The 21,601-nt window shown below is 35.1% G+C and overlaps 2 protein-coding genes across 2 annotated transcripts; both read right to left on the bottom strand.

Annotated features, from left to right (window-relative positions):
* Positions 1–7,103: 7,103 nt before the first annotated feature.
* Positions 7,104–16,654, bottom strand: LOTGIDRAFT_217885 (hypothetical protein; the record flags this gene model as incomplete). The annotated part of the gene is made up of 8 exons (XM_009060527.1): positions 7,104–8,816; positions 9,140–9,310; positions 9,622–9,754; positions 10,139–10,236; positions 10,564–10,697; positions 11,372–11,502; positions 14,895–15,001; positions 16,290–16,654. 8 exons carry the CDS (start codon positions 16,652–16,654, stop codon positions 8,561–8,563), a joined length of 1,395 nt encoding a protein of 464 aa, XP_009058775.1. The 3' UTR covers positions 7,104–8,560.
* Positions 16,655–17,659: 1,005 nt separating this feature from the next.
* On the bottom strand, positions 17,660–20,115 carry LOTGIDRAFT_164030 (hypothetical protein; the record flags this gene model as incomplete). Its single annotated transcript, XM_009060526.1, has 4 exons — positions 17,660–17,737; positions 17,956–18,058; positions 18,101–18,200; positions 19,845–20,115. 4 exons carry the CDS (start codon positions 20,113–20,115, stop codon positions 17,660–17,662), a joined length of 552 nt encoding a protein of 183 aa, XP_009058774.1.
* Positions 20,116–21,601: the final 1,486 nt, after the last annotated feature.

The following is a 21,601-nucleotide window of genomic DNA, read 5'->3' as shown; positions in this document are numbered from 1 at the left end:
ACAGTAATTGAAGTAGTCATCCCTCGGGTATATAATGAACTAGTCCAGTTAATCTATTGTATTATAGGACAATAAGAATAGATATTACTATCAGAGACTCTGGATACAGAAATTAATTACAATGCCATTATTATTCATCTCAACCAATACTATTTAATCTACAGTATGGTAATGATGTCATGGATGTTTTAGTCAGGCAGGTCAAGCTCATCAGAACACCTGATACAAGTCTGTCTTGGTTTGTCAACTCAGCATCCCTTTAAGAGAGTCCACATAGCTAATAATGTTTATTTGATATTTAGGTTTGTCAACTCAGCATCCATTTCAGAGAGTCCATATAGCTAATGTTTGGTATGTCAAAACCAAAACTCAACTATTAAGTGCCTCTACCTTGGTAGTTAGGATTCTTTTTCTATCCCCACACCCCTCTCTTTTGGCCCCAACCCCATCCAAATATTTCATAGCTACAGATATCAATTTCTTTAAATAGATATAAAACAATAAAACTACTGAAAACATATGTTGCCAAGACTACCGTAGTCTTATTCAATCCCCTCCCCACTCTCTCTTTTGCCCTAACCCCCTCCAAACATATCTCTTCTAGTGGACGCACTTGCATAGAATATTAGGTTGTTAATTTAGATAAATATAGCAATACTTTAAGCAACTAAAACTCTAGTGAGAACATCTGTTACTTAGACTAAGGTAGTCTTATTCAATAACAAGTTTTATTTTACATTTATTAGTCTTTATTACCGACCAGCTGGTACACTGAATACACCTACAACTTCAAAACAACATGCTCCATCAACAGGTCAAGGTCAAGGTCAAACATTTCATGATGCAACTATGATGTATGTGAGTTTGATGCCTCAGTCAATCACTGTAGGTCTTTCTAACTCTGATGCCTTGGTCGGTGCTTTCCAAAATAATTGTCGATCCAGAACTACAGAAAAGCTGGCTGCCAATATAAACAAAATTTCGATTTCAAAACAACATGCTTGATCAATAGGTCAAGGTCAAATATTTGTAATGCAACTATCAATGCTCTTGAACCATGTTTTGATTGGTGCTAAACATTGTCTTCAAAATTCTGAGAATCTAGCAATAGAAAGTTTTTTGCGCTATCTTGAACACATTTTACCCATCTTTTTTTGTGACCTAGACCTGTGCTTCTATGAGAGTTAGGTTCTCATTGCCCTGTAACATGTTAAAAGATAAAGAGATAAATACATGAATAGAAGTTTCTGGTAATATCTTAGAAATATCTGACAAGATTTGTAATAGTTGCCAATTATTATCACTATACTGAAGATTACGATATCAACTACTGATATTACACTGGCTTTAATTCTTAGTATATAGGGGCAGTTACTAGATAGATAGATACAAGGGTGGGGGTGTGGGGGTAGATAATAGAGGAATGTAGGGTGGGGAAGAGACCATGATATTTGGGAAAAGAGGACAGCGTAACATTGGGATGAGGTCAGGAAGGGAAATAATGAGGTTGATTGGAAGAAGGAAAATGGGAGAATTTGACACAAGCCAGCTAAAAAAAAAAGAAAACTGGTCCTTAATCCTTCTGGCTAGTTACTAGATCTGTCTCTCTGAACAGTGGAGAGCAATCTAGAAGGTAAGATTCTGTATAATTGGACAGTAAAGAGAAAAACCAACAGACAAGACAAGTAGTCAATATATTGATTGATAGACTCAATAACAACATACGTTAAATATAAACTCTGTCGACACATTTTAAGGTGTTTACATTTATCAACAGATTAGCTAGGAGAACTACAGCTAGACTTTCATTCTGACAAGGGCAATAACTCACTTAATTATAGCCAGACGTTTACTACACAAAGAAAACTCGAAAGTTACAAGAACACAGATGTTTTAAAAACCCAGCTTCTCACTTTTAAATATATATGCATAGGTCTTCCAACTGCAAAATACTTGGACAAATATTTTCTCATAATTACAATTTAATCATTGAGAAGGAGCAAGCAACAACTAGATTCAAATTGTGACAAATTTTAAATATTTGTGGTTGGAGTAGAATTTTAAACTGATACACAACACATATGTTAAAGTTTTTGAGAAGCGAGGTCTAAAAATGACAAAGAAAATATTGTAACAAGGGAGTGTGTATCAAATAACAAGTTTAAACAGTGACCCTGCATAACATGTCAAACACAATATCTGATATTTTTTATACATATAACCAGGATGCTGCGGCAAGGGTTTTTTGAGAAAGGGGACCCAAATGCATATTTGAAAAATGAAAGTAACAAGGAAGTTTGGGGGGAAACAAATGACATACACTTCAAATATATCTGACATTTTCTATACATCTACCCTATAACAGTAAATCAACACCATAGTATGATAAAATATTATGGATAATCCGGGTTTGGATCAAACAGGATCCACGTTAACCGAAATTGTTATCCTTGTTATAATATGGCATAAAATGTTGTTTCTTTTTTTTATAAGCTTTAATACTTTAACCCTGCATTTCAATCTTTTAGGACTCCTATTCCACTTAGCGACATTTTAACACCGCTGATAGACCCCTGCTAGTTATTATAAAATACAGGGAAAGAGTCAATACTGTGTACAATGAAGGAAATTTTACCACAGAGAGTTTTTTGAGGAACAATTTTGATATTAATGGTTAAGTGCCTGTTTGGATGGAACAATGCTAACAGTTTAAATGCTAGTTCTTATAGAATTGATATATCTTGCAGTCACTGCAGTGTGCAATGAGCGAAATTTAACAAGGGAAGTGCTATTCTGGCAAAGTAGATGAGTATATAACAGCATGCCAACAGTTTATGTACAGACTGAAAGGGAGTAAGGTGATCTGATGTATATACCAATATTGATGCTAATAGTTAAATAAGTATTCATATATCTGTAATGCCTGTTGTCACTGCAGTGGTCAATGAGGAAAATTTAGCGAGGAGAGTGTATATAACAGCATGCCAAGAGTTTTGTACAGACTGAGAGGATGTAAGGTGATCTTATGTATATAAGAATATTGATGCTAATAGTTTAAGTAAGAATTGATATATCTGTAATACCTGTTCAGTCAACACGACCAACTGACTGAAAGATGTATTTATAGAATGATAGAATCAACTGTATAAATAAAATATCTTCTTACTGCATAATATATCAACTATTGAAACACAACTACACAAGATGTGATCTGCAAATTTATTGGCAGAGGTAATTGCTTCTAGGGTATAACAGTAAAAAATGTAACCTACAAGTAGTTGGGCCAAAGGATACAGAAAGGGGGGTGGGGTGGGGTTTTGGTATTATGATTTAAATATCTCCTCACTGGGGAGGGGGGCAATAGTGGTTTAAGTTTATGAGCACAATGACATGACTATCAAACCAAAAATGTGTCTTGTATAATGTTGATGTTTATTAGCAAGCCAACTGGTCTGTGGTAAAAAAAAACAGGATAATATAACAAGGGCATTATGTTACATATTTCACAATTAAAGATAAAGGCAGGCAATGTTATAAAATGTAATGACAAGATGAATGACCATGTTTAAGGTCAATATGAAGTAGGGATTAAGCAATAACTTATTCCATGTTTAATAATGTGATTAGATACATAATGGAGGAACATGACTGTGTTACATAATGAATGATGACAATAATAGAGAGTTCAATACACTGTCAACTGTGGTACATAGGCCTATTACTCATATTTTCCTGTAATTCAGGATATTCATAAACAAACTAAGTGATATTGTGTGCTATAATACTTTGCAAATGTGTAATATGTTTCATATTGCCCCCTAATATCAAGATAATATATAAACAAAACTAGAGAATATTGTATAATGCCCTGCATTAAGTGTGATAGTGGCCTTACAATAATAAGCACACAAGAGATTGGGTATCTGGGTACAAATTTTGCTTGTTTAAATTAAGGTGATTTGTCTGTGGGTCACCAAGGTTGACCCCCCCCCCCCCTCCCCCCACTTCCGTTGTCTTCCATTTCTTTTGTTTATTCTGCATTACATTGCTTAACTCCAGAAATACAATGATTTACTAAAAAATATCTTGTATTATATCACGGCTGTGTGCAATCAAGAATTCTCACTGATGTCACAATTTCACCCAGAAAGCGACCCCTCCTCCTCTCTTTAAAAAGTAGCCAATTCCATGAAATATTGAAATGTCACTGAGCTTACCTTTACAAAGATTAATCCTATATTGTTCGGTATTCATTTTCATTTCAATATAATTTTACAATCAACACTCTAGAGTTCAATTCTTAGCACATTTCTCGAAACTTTTCTCACCCCTCGTCGCTAATCCTGACTAATATTATAAACTGTCATCTGATACGGCACCTTGTTTTTTTACAACAAGATGGTGAGGACAGTTTGCTCTTGAATAAAAAATGATTATATGTCAGTAATAATATTTATTGATTTTTATTAATCACATCACTCGCGTCTTCATCAACAGTTCGAAATAAAATCCCAATTAAAATCCGATGACATCAGCATCTAATTGGTCCAATTTCAGTGTCCTTGAATTGCACCAAAAGGTGCAGTATTATGCCACACAAAACATATCGCACCTTGGCTGACGCATGGTGAACAAAATATAGACGAGTCTATTATTGATTGTAGGGGTGACAGCTAGGTCAATATTGGATATACCTCAATGTTATATATATAGTATTATCTCTGTCTAACCTTTATCAAATTTCTCTGAGTTTATTTAAGTATTTTGTTGGACAGGTATCAATTGATGAATGATATTTATAAATTATCTTCTCGTTATTCACCTGTATTTTATCTTCTCAGGTGTGTTAATTAGATCACTCATGCGCACTTCTATTTACGCCACGCGCGTCGCGTGCTGACAAGATCAGGTACAAATGACAACCAGATTATCCTCACAACGACACCCCTTTCTGCTGTGGCGGAGTCAAGGGGAGGGGGGGGGGGGGGTGAGAAGGGGCAGCTTCCCTCCCCCCCTCCTTGCAGCCCCTAAAGCAAGTTTTCAGATATCTGTAGGTCATGCGATTCCATAGCGATAGTTCAGCATTTACGGTTAAGCATTACGGAAATTTGGGAATATGCAAATACAGGACAAAATTGTCAGTAAAAGTTTAGAGAACCTCCACAGTCCTTTTAAATCAATGACACCGCTGATGATTTAGTGCCCACATCCCCCACAAAAATATTCTACTTCCACAGCCAGTGTTTGCGTCAGTTCTTAGTCTGACTTTCTGTTCTTATTATCAGAAAAAAACAGTATTAAGTCAAAGAAATAAATAAAAACGGGGAAAATTCTGATGCTTTGTCGGTGCCAGTTTGGATAACTCAAACTACCCCGCCAAGTGCCAAGACAGCCAAAGGTTTTATCTTATTTTCCATTTTTTTTACCAGGTGCGTGTCCAAAAAGCTCAAGTGCGACTAATGATTATACGATTCAAAAGGTATTTAATTAATAATTCCAGTAATTTCCACATCTTATGTAGAAGCAGATTATGGCATTATTGCACATTCAACATTGATCCGTCCGACACGCAACATCTCTATTGATGCGTCCGGCTGGAAACATATTGATAAAATCGACACGCGACACACCAACAAAAATACAGCCAAAACGCAACGCAGATTACAACTGCAGTTGTAAAACAAATCCAGCTCAGAAAATGGAAACAATAAATCAGGGATGTAAACTTTTTATTTTCAGAAACTGTTTGATGGGATTTCAAATTTCCCTAGACAAATAAGTAACATGAAATAAAGGACGTTGAACTTTCATTTCATTTCCAGAAACTCTTGGATAGGATTTTATGACCCTTAACCCTTACAAATTTCCCTAGACTATTAAGGCACTTAAAATGGCATGTATTATTTCCTTTTTAGTTTCTTAAACTCGTGGAATGGATTGGATTCTATCCTTTACACCTGTCAAAGAAACGAGATAAAAAGAAACAATTGCTGTAAATGAGAGAAAGTTATAGAGAATGGAACTCACCTGGAAGACACCTGTAGATAATCAGCTACTCTTTAATCACAAGTAGTTGTATATATATACAGTAATATAATATCTCTATAACGGGCACCTGTTTCATAGTGTTTCTATATCATCATCCCCTAGTTAAAGTTTATAATCACAAGGAGAAAACTTCCAGAGTAAATAGGGTGGTGAGGGTTTCTCGATCTGGGCCCATGCCCACCAAAACCGTAATCTACATTTATACAGTTATAACGGGCACCTGTTTCCCAGTGTCTCTACGTCATCATCTCCTGGTTAAAGTTCAATTGTTTTGAATCACAGGGAGAAACTATCTATCACTGGGCTTGTGGGAAGGGTAATATAGGCTTAGGCGTAAATCCACTCAAAGCGTAATTCATTAGTCAAAAGTGTGTTAAAATCAATGAGGTAGTCATTAAGTCCAATAACCTGGATCGTTCATGATGGAAATGGGGCTTGAACAACATAGCAACTTTTATGATGGGAAGATGTTGTTTCTTCTCAAATTGTCAATTTTGATTTCATCATCACGACTTGTCATATGATCCACGACAACATTCCACACCCTGTCAGACCAGTTTAGTGATGAAATGAGACTTGGTCAGTAAATGAGAGGTGAGTCGATATTTCACACTCATTTGTCATAGGGCTTCACATGGGCTAAAGTGACGTTTGAACCAACCATTAAGTGGAGGGGCCAAATAGGGTTCACAGTTTTGTGAAGGGGTCTGGGTGGTGGGAGGGGGCCCCAGCACCAGGCATGTAAGAAACTGGACGGAGACAATGCCTTGCCAGTCTCATTTTGAGGTAGTGTAGAAATGTCATTGACGGACTGCCCCCCACCTTTCTATGCGTGTGGCTTTGACACCCCCAATTCAAGAGCAAAAATCGGGATGCAAATAGGGGGGTAAAAAAGTAGGCCTTAGTCTGAAGGTCCAGAAAGAACAATATAGGTCTATGTTGATCTTAGGTCCCGACTGAATAGATCACAGTTTGAGAATAGACTAGACCAGTCTCATTACTGCACCCCTTAAAGTAATTACACCAGATTGCCCCTTATTTGAATAACTAATTAGTGAAAAAAATAAACCAAATTTATTCAACCTCATAAACAAAACAAATTATAAACAAACTGAGAGATAACAAAATAATATAACAAAATAATGAAACAATAAAATATGAACTTTAGAAGTCTGTATTTTTACTAGTCTACTTTAAATTAGATCAAATTTTCATTTTGTATTTCTATTAGCTTTTATTTTTATATAGCCACTTCTGTAAGGGTCTAAAGACGGCCCTCTTAAACATTCCTCACAATAACCTTTTGACCTAACCTGAATGAAAGTTTGATCTAAATTTTATTAGACTGTATTTTTAACAATTTAATATTATTTATTTGTGTGATTTGATAAAAGCAGGGTTCAATTTAAGCGATATCGCATCGCAGTTAGCGAGTCAAAATTTGGTGTTGGGTCATAAATTGCTGACCAAATTCTTCAATCTAAATTGAACCCTGGATTTAATATCATCTATTTTGGTAATTTTAAACCCGAATTTTAAAATATTAGTAAAAATATATATTAATACATTTTTTTTACATGATTTAATCTTATCTATTTTAAGTAATTTTGAGGTTTTAGTACAAACATATATATATATAAAATATTTTTACATGATTTAATCTCATTTATTTTAGGTAATTTTAAGACATTAGTAATAACATATATATATAAAATAGAAATGTAAAATTTGTAAAACATACAGAAGTATAAAAATGACATTATCACATATTGTAAATATTTTACTGGTAATTCTCCATGGTAAATTGGGACCCCATTCCTTTAACTCTCTGAAACAATTACATTATGTGTTTTTAACAATTTTTTTGTATTTTTTGTGAGCATTGTATTATTTCAGTCTTTTCAGAATTGTAGTAATTTCTCTTTACATGCAGCACAGAACATTTAATCTTTATTACCCAAATTGATAATTGATGTAAAAGAAGTATGTTCTCTTCTGGTAACCTTGGCCAGTGCTTCTATAGGAGAGTATCATCTATAACACCTAATACTTGTGACCTTGGCCAGTGCTTCTATAGAAGAGTATCTTCTATAACACCCAACACTGTTTTAAAGAGATTCTAAAGACATTTACTAAATTCGCTCTTTGCGATTTGCATCATCATCCAACACTTAGTTTTAGCTGATGTTATCAGTGTCCCCACTACACATGAATAAATTTAGAAAACCTCTTCACAATCCCTTTAATAGAAATAAATTGCTTCTGATTATCATAATTTGAATTTGAGACACGCTTTCAGAAAGCTGACATCTGATTGGTCAATCACTAATATAAATTTTAAATTCAGTAAAAATTAGATTTCAATGTATCTATACGTGTATTTTTTAGTAAACATTTATAAGCATAGTTGAAAGCATTAACATCTATTTGAAGTAATCTAATCTACCTTAATTATGTGAAAAATAGTTAAAATTAAAAATCAATTAAAAAATTCAGCATGGTAGTTTAAGTATCAATTTTGTAGATTTGTAAACTTGAACACCCAGGCCCATTTGGAGGGTAGAGTATTAATAGTTAAAGTTGGTAGCATGATTTCTATTCCACCAGTAGCTCCAGCTTTCCAGTTAATAGGTTGTGGATAACCCACTAAATTGACCAGCGTCTGTCCACTGGGCTTGGGTGCTCCAAGAATCAAGGTGTTGGACGTCGGCCATTTTAAAACGGTTCCATACACAACATCTCCTTCAGTTGTTTTCTGTTTGGTATACCTGGAAAAATAAGATTCTTATTAAAAATTAGTTGCTCTTCTTATGAAAGTAACAAAATAACATTTTTAGCCACGTTTATTCTCTGCAGGGATGTTGAATTGACAAACCTAAATACCAACTAAACATTATTTGCTATGTGGACACTCTGAAAGGGATGCTGAATTGACAAACTTGAGTACCATATTAGGATTTTTAGCTATGTGAACTCTCTGAATGAGTAGTTGATAAAACAAAATTGAAAATTGAAAATAAACCATACTTATCACAAAATTGCTAGCAAGTTAGTTTGTGAAACTGAAACCCTCTTTCTGAGGTTTACTTACCAAACTCTGGGTGTAACAGTATCATTCTGAAATCTCCATGGTTTACTGCTGTAGATAGCCTCACCGTTAACATTCATCCATTGTCCTAGCTGAGTTAGTCGTTCTTGAAATACTGGGATTATAAACCCTGATTTCGTGGGTCCAACGTTGACCAGCAAGTTACCTCCACAGCTATAAATAGATATTACAATTGTTAAGTTTGAGATCTTTTTACTGCACATTATTCTACTACATAGAATCAGAAATTCATTGCAGTGTGCAATAATGTAAAATTTAGCACAACAACATTAAGCTTTGATTGGCTGTATTCGCAATCCACAATGTATCATCCAACCAAAATCCTGAATTAACAAACTTCAAACAAAAGTGGCTATTGAAGTCAAGGTGTTAGACCAAGTTTGTAAAAGCTTGACATTGTGAAGATGTTCGTTGAAATACTTCAGAGCTCTGCCCCATAAATATAATTGAATTGTCTCCCTTACCTGACCGTTTCGATCAAAGTCTCTATGAGTTCCTCAATAGTTAAAATATCAGCTATCTGGATATTACGTCTGTACCCCCAGGCATATTTATCTACCGTCATTGCATTCTCAAATTTCCTCTTCTGTAACGTTCCTAAAATATGAACAAAAATGTACGAATTAAATAAATATTTTATAAGATGCTGGAAAACAAAGTCTACTTTTATAAAGTTTGCTTAGTAAATCGGGATCTAAATTTAAAGAATATTCTTGTTGTAGACTCCTCGCCACTGTAGAGTAATGTCCCCCCTACGCCAAGAGTCCTACATCGGAGGATTAACCACCATTTCCAAAAATTAGCCTTCCTGATGAGGATCTAGCCCATTACTTATCTATGCTATCAGGAAACAGGTTCTAGATGACACTCTTTTATTGGTTAATAATAACATCATTAGAGCAAAACTACAGTTGAAAACTTGTAAGATTACAATAAGCACAAAAAATAAGAGAATAAAAGTCGACTTGGTGTGTTTCTTACCAGGGTTGTATTTATCGGTACATGTTAAATATCCACCATGATGGCACATATCTCCTTTACCCCACCTGTCATTGGTTACCACAGTATCTCGTACAGGGCTGCAGATAAACACATCAAATTATTTAGGGAAAAAACTATCAAAAATATTACGAGTAAAGGTTGTAACAAAAAGTGTGTTAACAATTTAAAGTTCATTAGCTGCTACCAATGTTTCGCCAGTATTTTGTTTTAAATTTCAGGTTACATTTTGTGGTTTGGATCATTGTTACTTGGTTAATACACAACAGACGGTGCCTGGTTTGAATAAACTATTTAGTTGAATTAAACTTTCATTAAACATATATCTATATCAACAGTTTATTCTCTAACATACAATAGGATTCTCATCTTGGTCAAGTCTTTGTAAAATACCGTTCCGATCTCACCTATCATTGTAGAGCCAAGCCAGAAATTCCTTGGACCCCCAGTACGTGTCTGGGGCCTGCCAAGCTCCATCAGACCAAAGTACCTCAGGTTTATATCGGTTTATGATTTCATATAATTCAGGCATAGCTTTCTCCTGCAAAAAAAATACAACACATAGGGAGGTAGTTTTGACAAAACCCACCTCTTATTGTAAAGCCAAGTCAGAAATTCCTTGGACCCCCAGTAAGTGTCCGGGGCCTCCCAATCTCCATCAGACCACACTACTTCAGGTTTATATTTATTGACTATTTCAAATAATTCAGGAATGGCTTTCTCCTGCAATGAAATAAATTGGGAGGGATGTTGTAGCACAGTGGGTTAAAGCATTGAAATGTGTACATGACGTCATGGTAACATAGATAATGGTTATGGGTTCTAATCTCAGTCGATATGAGAAATTCACAAAAAATATTTAAATACTAGGTGATGTTGAACAATACCTTGGTACCCTGTTACGTTTTATTTATCAAAATATTGAGAGCGGGATTCAGCGAGATGTCATCTATTCTCACGGTCAAAATATCGACGAAACATCGTCTATTTAGCGTTAACAATCAGGAAACCCAATGACCTTACTGTAGGGTATGGCTTGAATTTCGACCAATCAATGCCAAGATGACAATAACTCAAACCTGTCCCTTTGATGCAAAGCTTTAGATGGAATGGGGGACCAGTTTAGTTGAACAAGAGCATAATCTGCTTCTGCCAATGAATATTTATGAGTATGAGATTTAATATTTCCCAAGCCTTGGCGAATGTGATATCTACCTTAGCAAATCGAGTAGTTGTAAAATTATTGGCCTTATCTTCTATATAAAGCGGGTGAAACCATTCAAACATTGAATGATACAATCCAAAATGGAGGTTGGTCCCTTCTCTAATAGCTGTGGCCAGTTCACCTGAAAAATATAAATGATTTGATATCAAACCAACCAAGAAACCCCTTACAGAATATTTACACAATCCCTTATCATTTCAGAGCTCTATGACTGGTCAATAAAGTCATATCAGCCATCTACAGCTAGAGCTAGAGTCAAACATGACTGGCAAATTAGACCACATCAAAAACCCTGAATCAGAAGACTTCACAATACACACTACATAAACTACGCAGTTAAATTATCAAAGATAGACATACTTCAATTTGTCTTCCGTACAAAAGCTTCCAGTTGAGGGTTAGGAATGCCGTTTGTTCTACAGAATGAAACTATAATGCTGACACCTTGCTGACTCACAAAAGCACAGACTGTGTCATCAGAAATCTTCATGCCTTGAGGAGGAGTCGTTCCCATGGCATCTAATAACCTTGTGGACGACAATCCAAATTTTGCTGTTAACTGAGCAATCTTACTGTCATAGCAGAGGACAATCTAACTCTCTACTAACTGAACTATTCCACTGTCCTAGCAGACAACAAACCAACTAGCTACAGACTGAACTATTCCACTGTCCTAGCAGACGACAATCCAGCTCTCTACCATTGACGTTATCCTGCTCAATATTACAATATTCCCAAATATAGGCCAAGACAATTACTGAGGGCATTTCACACCGACTTAAAGTAGTACTTGTACAAGAACGTTAAACTTCCTAAAGAATCTGAAGGCTAAGTGGTCGGATGTTTCAGTACAAGTCAGTCAACATTAAAGAGACTTGGCCTCTAACTTATTCATTTCAAAATCTTTCAGATAGACCTTTTCCAAAATCATTCGAAATGTCATTTATCAGTTTAGGATAAGTGTGGGTCATAAATTCCATCAAATCACCTTTTCAGTCAGATAATTTCATATGCATAAAGTCATGTATTTAAAAGTTAAGTGCCTATTCCAATAAAGCTGTCCTGATGAGGATTGTGTATCTGAAACATGTCAGCAGCATAAGATGAGATGACATAACGTTACTTTGTGTTCCCCCATATCAATTTAATTATCAGATTATGGAAAATATACCTTGATTTGAAAATTAAAAATTCACAGGCAACATCCCTTTAAATTTAAATGATATATTAGGAAATCAAAAATAAGAAAATATTAGTTTAAAGGTTTCTTACCGATCAAGACAGTAGACAATCATGTGGCTAGCACGATTGTGCATGCTGCTCTTACTGTGTTTGGGATCTTGTGATTTAGCAGAGCAGGATGGAATTGTCCATTTATTCAGAGAGCTCAAGCAGAATATTACAGATGCTCAGGAAATCATGAAGAATGCCCAGAATGCATTGGATGATTTGATATCGAACACCGGGCCAGTATTGGAAGTCAAAATAATGGAAGCACAGTCCAATGTCTCTCAACCAATCAAAAAGGGTAAAGTTATTCCTGAAGGAATGAGCGACATTTATAAATTATTACGTGAATTAGATGCATTGAAAAGAATGAAAAGCTGGACAATGGAGTCTACCACAGATCAAAGGGACATAATTTCCATCAAAGTACCATTGGATACAGAAATCAAAACAATCGATTTTGAAAATGGACTTGTGAAACTTGTGAAAGACACTCCAAGGGATTTATTAGTCTGTAGCTATTCGTGTAATATCACAGAGAGATTTCCATTGGCTACGTTTGCTCTCAATCTACGCCATAATGGGACAGGGAAACTCAAACTATTTCCCAACACATGTGGAAAGGGCGTCTGCTTTTTTTCAACTTTTGATGAAGACAACAACAACCATTTCATTGTCACCCAGAAGTTATCATTGATCAGCGACCCCATTTTCATAATAGATATTGCTTTCGAGATATCCATCAACCAAGCTGATACGATCATTGTCAGACTAGAAATAAGTGACTACATGGATCCAAAAATGCTTGATGATAAAGTCTACACCAAGAAAATTCCCCAGTTCAGACTGGCTTACGACCAATCACCAAGGATAGTATATGAAGAAGAGAAAGAAACGGATATTCAAATTATTTCAAATTTGACGACCGTCCACCCATGGTTGAAAGATACACATCTACTTCAATTCTTGATAGCAAATCAAACCAAGCTATTTCTTCTCCATCCAAACATAGGCCTTTTCAACAACAAAAATGTCCTGACGAACATGATCGTTGATCTGAAAAACTTGTCTGTTGTGGACGGCCAAATCTACAGCAAGCTTACTCTCAAGAACATTGATGTGGAAAAATGGACGATCGAAATTCAACGACATTTTCTGGTCTATCCTAGCAGTAAACCTGGACCGAAGATTCTTGAGGAAAAATTGATCAAGTCTGGTTCAAACATGAATATCACAGTGGAGGCTCATACGTCAATTTGTTTTCAATTCACGATCTATGGATACACGGAAGGAAAAGTGACCTGGAAGAGGGTACTTGGTCTTCAGCACTTTCCCCATGATCCAGAATTTCATCTGACCCTTGTAAAATCTACAAACAAAACCGAGGTCATCATCACAAACTATGACGTGAAACCAGCTCACTCTGGAGTCTACCAACTCTCGGTTGATGTTCCTGACTTTCAGCCAATGACAGCCCAGGTACGAGTCTTCGAAAAACGACTACGAATTGAATCCTTCAAGCTTAATGAAATAAATGATCCAATGGAAGTCATTGGAGTTGAATTAATGTGTCATGTGACTGGCGAGCCGAGACCCAAGATTGAATTTTATGAACAGTATGTCACGGATGAGAACTACATCATCGAAGAAGAATATCCAAAACTAGAGAGTGGAGATATATTTGAATTTGGGCAATCAACTTATGAAAATGGTGTAACTAGTAGAAAATTGATGATACATCAATTTCCGACCAATGAAAGCCATGTATTCACTACGGTCTGCCGAGCTACCAATCAATTCCAGAGCGTGTACTTGACTCGCCACGTTTATAATTGGGATTTTCAAGGACCTTGAGAGCTTCTATCTATGTCACCTGAATCTTACAGACTTTACCCCATCCAGAAAAAGCTTGGTTTGAAAAGTGTTAAGGGAATGTTACTTTAAGACTAACTATTCTATAATATTAACAATTCAATATTCCAATCCACATTAAAATAATCAATTTTACCTTGAAAACTTGACTCTCAATTTAATTAAAGTGTAACAGCTGATGTTTGAAAATATAAATCCATTACATTCTTTCCAAACACCTGATGGTACTTCTCTTCGGAGGAGTCCACTATTATCAGTTTTACTGTATCAATATTAGACAGGACATGTCCTTGTGTATTGGACCTAATACTGACTGATGTAAAATAAAGAGTTTATTATTATAATTCTCGATAGTTTGAAAAAGATTTGGAATTTGTATCCCCTACATTGAACGGGGTCCTGAATTTTACTCACCCACAAGATCTCTCTGAGGTCCGACATCCATCGAATTCCAGTTAAATGAAACATTTGATGGCCAGTTTGTAAAACCTTCATGATGTTTACTGGTCAACACCACGTATCTGTTGATAGAAATAAAACAACATGAAATTTTACATTGCCTTGTTTATACCATAAATTAGAAATTAACAGAACTTGAGATATGTTGTTACTCAGAGTTTCATGCTATGCGATCTTCAGACAACTGACCTATTTTCAGCTTGCGTCCTGACAGAAGTTAGACAAGTAAAACTTATTATTATGTCTACATTATTTTCCAGACAAGACTTAGTTTGGAACGTTTGTTTAGATGTGCGTTAATGATGGAAAACGTTTCAGTTATACACCGGTTACATCGTTTGGTTTTGTTTGTGTAGCCACATTACGCAGTTATATTATATCTTTATGGAGCTAAAATTTTACATCACACTGTTGTATATCTTATTGGGAAATGAATGGAAATGAAATTGTACATCCTGCTAGTTTAGTATTGGTCTAATAAATTGAAAAGGTATTTTGTTTTTATTATTAGTTAACAAAATTAAACAAGTGATTTTTAAGATTGCTCAAGGGGTTGGACAGTGGTTTTCTAGCTTTTTTTTAGAAGTGTATCATGCCTATTTATGGCATAATTCAATTTTCCATGTCTCTAACAATATTATAACACCTTTTTACAACCCATTTAAGATCAACATCTTTTTACTTTGTTAAGTTGAATCTTAACTCCTCCAAGGTTGAATTGGCCCCTTTTCAACAGTAGGCTCTATAGAAACCCAACACTATTTTTACCTCTATATGAAATAGGCCAATGAACAAAGAAGTTAAATGTAATTTAATAATTCACTCTAAAGTTTTGTTGAAAGACCTTATTCACGCGTCGGCCATATTGAATCTAGAATGAGTCTCATAATGCAAACTTTGAAAAGGTAACGTTATGTTACTGCGTAAAATCACCACCTTGACATCTTTTAAGTTTCTTTCTGCCAATTCAACTAACTCAAAACTAATCATATTCTGAGAAAGGGAAGTTCTAAGTCCATTTTGATGCTGTTGAGCAAATGTTTTAAGTAGCTATTCATTCATATTATGTTTCTATCTTAACAATGAATGACATAATTTATGTTATGAACCATTCAGTGTCTCAGAATTATAACAGAATACTCTGAACACAAAGCGTTGAATAAAGTCTATTCAGGAACAACTTGGTTTAGCATGCTATCTTCCTTAGTATATAAGCTTATAGTCTATTAATCTATTGTCAGAGAAAGTTTGTTGGTTTTCAAGATTATCGGTAATAACTTGAAGCTTTTACTCAAATTAAAATAAAATGGACAAATGACCTTTCTCAGACAATAATCTATATCTACTTACCTTGCCCCCGAATCATTGAAAAGTTTAGCCCACTGGGCCGGCTGGTAAAATTCAGCTGTAAAATCTTTAGCGAAATCTGCATAAGTGAAGCCTGGTTTATAATTCTCCTTCATAAAGTCGATATAGCCTTGATATTTGAATACTTTCCAGTCGTACCAAAACCATGCAGACCCGAAACTCGGAACTGAAAACACTCCCCAATGAAGGAAAATGCCCAATTTTGCTTCGTCATACCATGAAGGTAAGGGCCTAGAGTCTAACGATTCCCATGTTGGTTGATATTGAGAGTGACAAACGACAAGAACGCTGGAAAATACAAATAATTTCAACAAAAATAATTTGTTACTTCTTTCCTTGTGCGCCATTTTAAGTTGTCACATGATTGAACAAGTTGACTCATACGGTGTGTTCGATTCATACTTCAGAACCACAGGTGTATTCGATTTTTTTACCCTCAGGAAATAGGCTAAAAAAGAAACAAGGAGCATTCAAAATTGCATGTAGACATCACATAATCGAAGAAAAATGTAGCGAAAGCATCCATTTGTCATGACAAAGGCTCGCATAGTACTATTCCTTCTAAAGTCGCATCACAATCTAGATTTGAGAATTCGTCTGCTATTTAGTTGCTTTACTTTGATATGCTGTTTGATATTCGAGACTATTGAACAAGAAATCTTTTTTTTATTGGACAATCAAGTCTACGACCTCTTGTAATTTACGGTCTAAGGGGAGCAACTCTATTGAATGATGTCAACGTTTTTTTTAATGGGGGACAGACTGGAAAAAAATGAAATGAATGGAGTTTTACGTCCTACTTTGCTGCACCATGTGGGCTAATGAAGACGGGCAACGCAATGCAGGGTGCCATGAGGGAAATTTTGCCACAACATTAGCCTGCTCTTTTTCGATTTCCAACTGTCGAGGGTTCTTTTATCGTGCCCAGGAGTCTGTAGCACACGGGGCCTCGGTTTATTGTCCCATCCGAACGACTAGACGCTTTTTCCATGTCAGCCCCTCTTACCTGCATCACTGACAGGAGGAAGCCGGGTTGAAAGTGGATAGACTGGAGAAAACAACTCAACATCCCTGATTAATAATTAATCTTCAAGTTTATGAAATCTTGAGAATTTCCAGGGCCTTTGATTAAATTACACTTGCCAGTCATTATATCCATCAAATCCAATTTATTTTTAATCATGTACCTTGTAATTATTTGAATAAATATTATTCTTTTATTAGATAAATTTTGCTTTTTGTTTTTGATTTATTGCCCATGGGCTTAGTTTTCTAAAATTCTGGAACCTAATGGACAGTTTGAAAATAAAACAGAACTGGACAAGATTAACAATTAAAACCTGTTCATTATATCACTTATTCAGACCTCCAAATACACTGTCATACTGAACATCTCTTCCTATAACAATAATGACACACTTCAACATATTCTGTAAAGAATCAACACAAAAATTGACAAAGAATAGATTTTATTTCTATTTTATTGACTAAAGTTGTACTTCCAACGTTATGAAGCTGTAACAGCATATCATAGCATGCCTTTGGGTATCTTGAATCAGGTAAATATATTATTTTTAACCAATATTGGATGACATCACAGAAAAAATAAATGTGTAAAGGGAATCGGCCAGGTTCGCCATAAACTTACGTGTAGTATTGCCTTGAGAAATCTGAGTTGACATTTTTCTATTGCATCCTTACGTCCGTATCCCCACACTGCTGCCCCATAACATAATATAGGCACAATCATCCTGTCATATAAAAATAAGGCATCTTTGATACTAACGTTATACCTATTTACAAAAGAAATAACCATTCCCGAAGCTTTCCTTGCCTGTTGGGATAATGAATCGACAGCCTGGGTCCAACATAATGTTGGTGTGAAAAATACCCCTAAATATTTATAATGATTTACAGTTTCAATCTCCGTACCATCTAAATACCAATGCTCATTTGCCTTAAGTATACCACCACGTCTAAATACAACAACCTTAGTTTTCTTGAGATTAATTTTCATTCCATACGTCTTGCAAAAACTATTTATGCAATTTATTTGAGCCTGTAACCTCCCAACTGTGTCAGCTACTGAAGCTATATCATCGGCATATAACAAAGATACAATATTGTCTATTTGGTTATTGACAAAAATACCTTGACACTGGTATGCATTTAAAGATTCGATTAATAGCAATGGACTAAGGATACATCCTTGTTTCGTTCCTATCGTGCATGCAAAATAATCGGAGACTTGTGACCTATTTGTCTGTATATAAGATTGTAACTGGCTATACATAGATTTTATACACATTTCCAGCTATGCTATTTTTTAGCAAAACATATTGCAAAAGGTGGTGCTGTATGCCATCAAAAGCTGTACTAAAATCGACAAATATACAATAGAAGCGACCTTTCGATTTAGTCAGATACTTTTGTATTAAAGAATGTAATGTGAAAACTTGATCAATAGTGCTGTATCCTTTTCTGTAGCCACTTTGTGCCTCTTTGTATTTATTGTTTATATTACACCATTTTGTTAGTCTGGAATTTAAAATTCTTGTGAACACTTTGCTTATAACTGATGCCAGGGATATACCACGATAATTTTTCGGTTCTTGTGATGAGCCTGCCTTATGAATTGGACACATTACTGCCTTGCTCCAGCTTGAAGGGAAATGACCTCTTGACAGTATTGTATTGAAAAGAACCAGTAGGTAGGGTAAAATTAGGTGCACAGCACATTTTATCATTTCATTAACGATACCATCCGGACCAGGGGATTTCGAGTTAGGAAGTTGTGTGATGGTACAGATAATCTCATTTGCTGTTATTTCTGCATATAAATGTTCATCAAAAACAGGAACATGTTGCTCAACTGCCCCAAAGGCTGCCCCCAAAGGCCTTGGCCACATCCCTATTGATCAATTCTCAAAATATTTGGAACACTTTTCCCGTCACAAGCTATAATCCTGTTTGATTTTTGTTCTTATGTGAAAGCTCTGTTCGTATAAATCAGTTTATCGTAGGTTAAAGATACCCTTTCGTCCAGACGACTTTCTTTAATTTTCATTCAGTACACTCTCAATTTCTTCCTGATGTTCCTTACTCTTTCACTAAAGTCCTCCGTCACATAGACCTCATTCTTGTCACGATTAAAAGAATTCACTGCACCGGAATTATGATTTCTTAGGGATCTGTAGGCATGCAGAATTACTAATGTTTGTTTTGGTCTGTTGCATGTAATCAGAATCGGACGACATTTACCGGTACGTCTTGCTCCTAGTCTGAAGGCTTTGTCAATGGGAAATGTTTCACCTTATTTGCGTTCACAATATCAAGTTTATCAACTAAATAATTTCTCACAATTTGTTCAGAATCTTCATGTCGTTCATTATCCATTTCTTCAAGACCAAAGACTATCAAATTCACCCGTCTATCATTCTCCTCGAGTCGTTCTATCTTCGACTTCATCATAATGTTTTCTTTCTCCAAGTCGTCACACCTTTCGTTTAACTCATTGATGCAGGCAGCACAACTGACCTCGTATTTCACTGAGCTCGTCTCGACACTTTTCAAACTTATCATTCATGTCACTTAAAGTTTGTGTAATATTTTGTAGAGATTTTCCAATATCTATATCTTGTGGAGATTTGTCATTGCCTCTTGTTGCCCTCGTCGTCGTAACAACGTATGGAGAAAGTCCACCATTTGTAGGTCCTGGATTTTGCTCAATGTCTCCGGCAACTATCAAGATTAAAAATAAACATACCACGATTCTAAAGGGATCCGACAAATTCAAAGATATATCCATATTAGTATCCAAATCTTTAAAACTTCAATAAATCGACAGAGTTCGATATCACGGATGACTGATTTCTTCCCACTTTGCTCACACGTCCTTTCACTTGCCTCTTAAAATGTTACATCTTTCAGTGTCGATGTAGAATCTTTTTGAGAGGGCAGAGGAAATGAATGTATGGAGTTTTACATCCAATTTTTCAGCATCATGTGGGCTAATTAAGGCGGGCAACGACATGCAGGGTGCAATAAGGGAAATTTTATCAGGACATCGGCATTGGCCTGATCTTTTTCGATTTCCAACTGTTGAGACATCTATAACATGCACAGCCTGTAGCACACGGGGAGAGAGATGAGGGGGTTGAAAAAGTAAAAACGCTGTCGTTTGCTTATAAATCAATTTATGTACACAGTATTTTGACAAGATATTCCAGATACCTTACAGAGCACAATAAGATAATTTTTAATCCCCATTTTGAGCTGAAAAAAATAATTTATTTCTGCAATATTTGATTTTGTAATAATATTATTTTCTTTTCCTCTTTTTGTATGACTAATTTTTGGTCAGAATATATCTGACCAAATATCTGAAATTGTATATATTCTGATTTGCGGAAAGATGAAGTTATTAACACAATGTACAAGTTTAAAATTTAAAAAACGAACAAAAGTTTAAAGACTTTGATTTGATAAAGACTATAAAATATAGAAATAATAAAAACAGCACTATCGTTGTTCAAATACAATAAAACAAAACAAATATATTCCTACAAACTTTAATAAAATTCAATTTAGAAATTTAGGACCTTAAACTCCATTCATTTCTGTTAATTTATTCAGTAAATAGAATTTAAAATTCTTGCATAATTCTCTAAAAGCTAAGATGTTAAAATCAAATGCTGAAAATGAAAAATGAGCAAAAAAATTGAAGATCAATGGACGACAAGAAACTAATAAATCGAAGCTAAACAAATAGATTGATAAACATGATATTAAAGAAGCAAGAACTAAGAGAAGTACGAATGAAAAAGCCTAAAAATGATTTAAAAGCAACAAATCAGCACAGTTGAAGAAAGGAAAATGATAATTTTCTATGAAAATAATTCAGTATATACAGATCTCATAAAATCTAGAAAAAAATTTAAGACTTCTATTTATATTAAATTCGTTTGTTCATTGGCATGAAAAAAAATTGTGACTCATATTTGTGACCATTTAGTTCTTATGGTGTTGATTTTATATCAAAAACACATCTCCACATTGAGCTCATGTCAAATAGATAAGTATTTAATTGAGATTCTTAGATTGTGTCAATCAATGTTATGTAAGGGAGAGTAGCCGAAAACTATACATTCTGTGGGAGAATAGATCAATCGAGGCGCGTGTTAAGGACTGAGGTAAGCCACTCTTCTGGATATTGGATTAAAAATACAATGGATTACGTCATAGCTATAATCTAAATAATGATAAAATCACAATGTTTCTTTGTTGACCTTTAA

This window comes from Lottia gigantea (assembly GCF_000327385.1).
Source record: "Lottia gigantea unplaced genomic scaffold LOTGIsca_43, whole genome shotgun sequence".
NCBI classification, from domain to species: Eukaryota; Metazoa; Mollusca; class Gastropoda; family Lottiidae; genus Lottia; species Lottia gigantea.
Note: the sequence above shows the minus strand (reverse complement) of the source record. Positions and strands in the feature narration are given on the sequence as shown.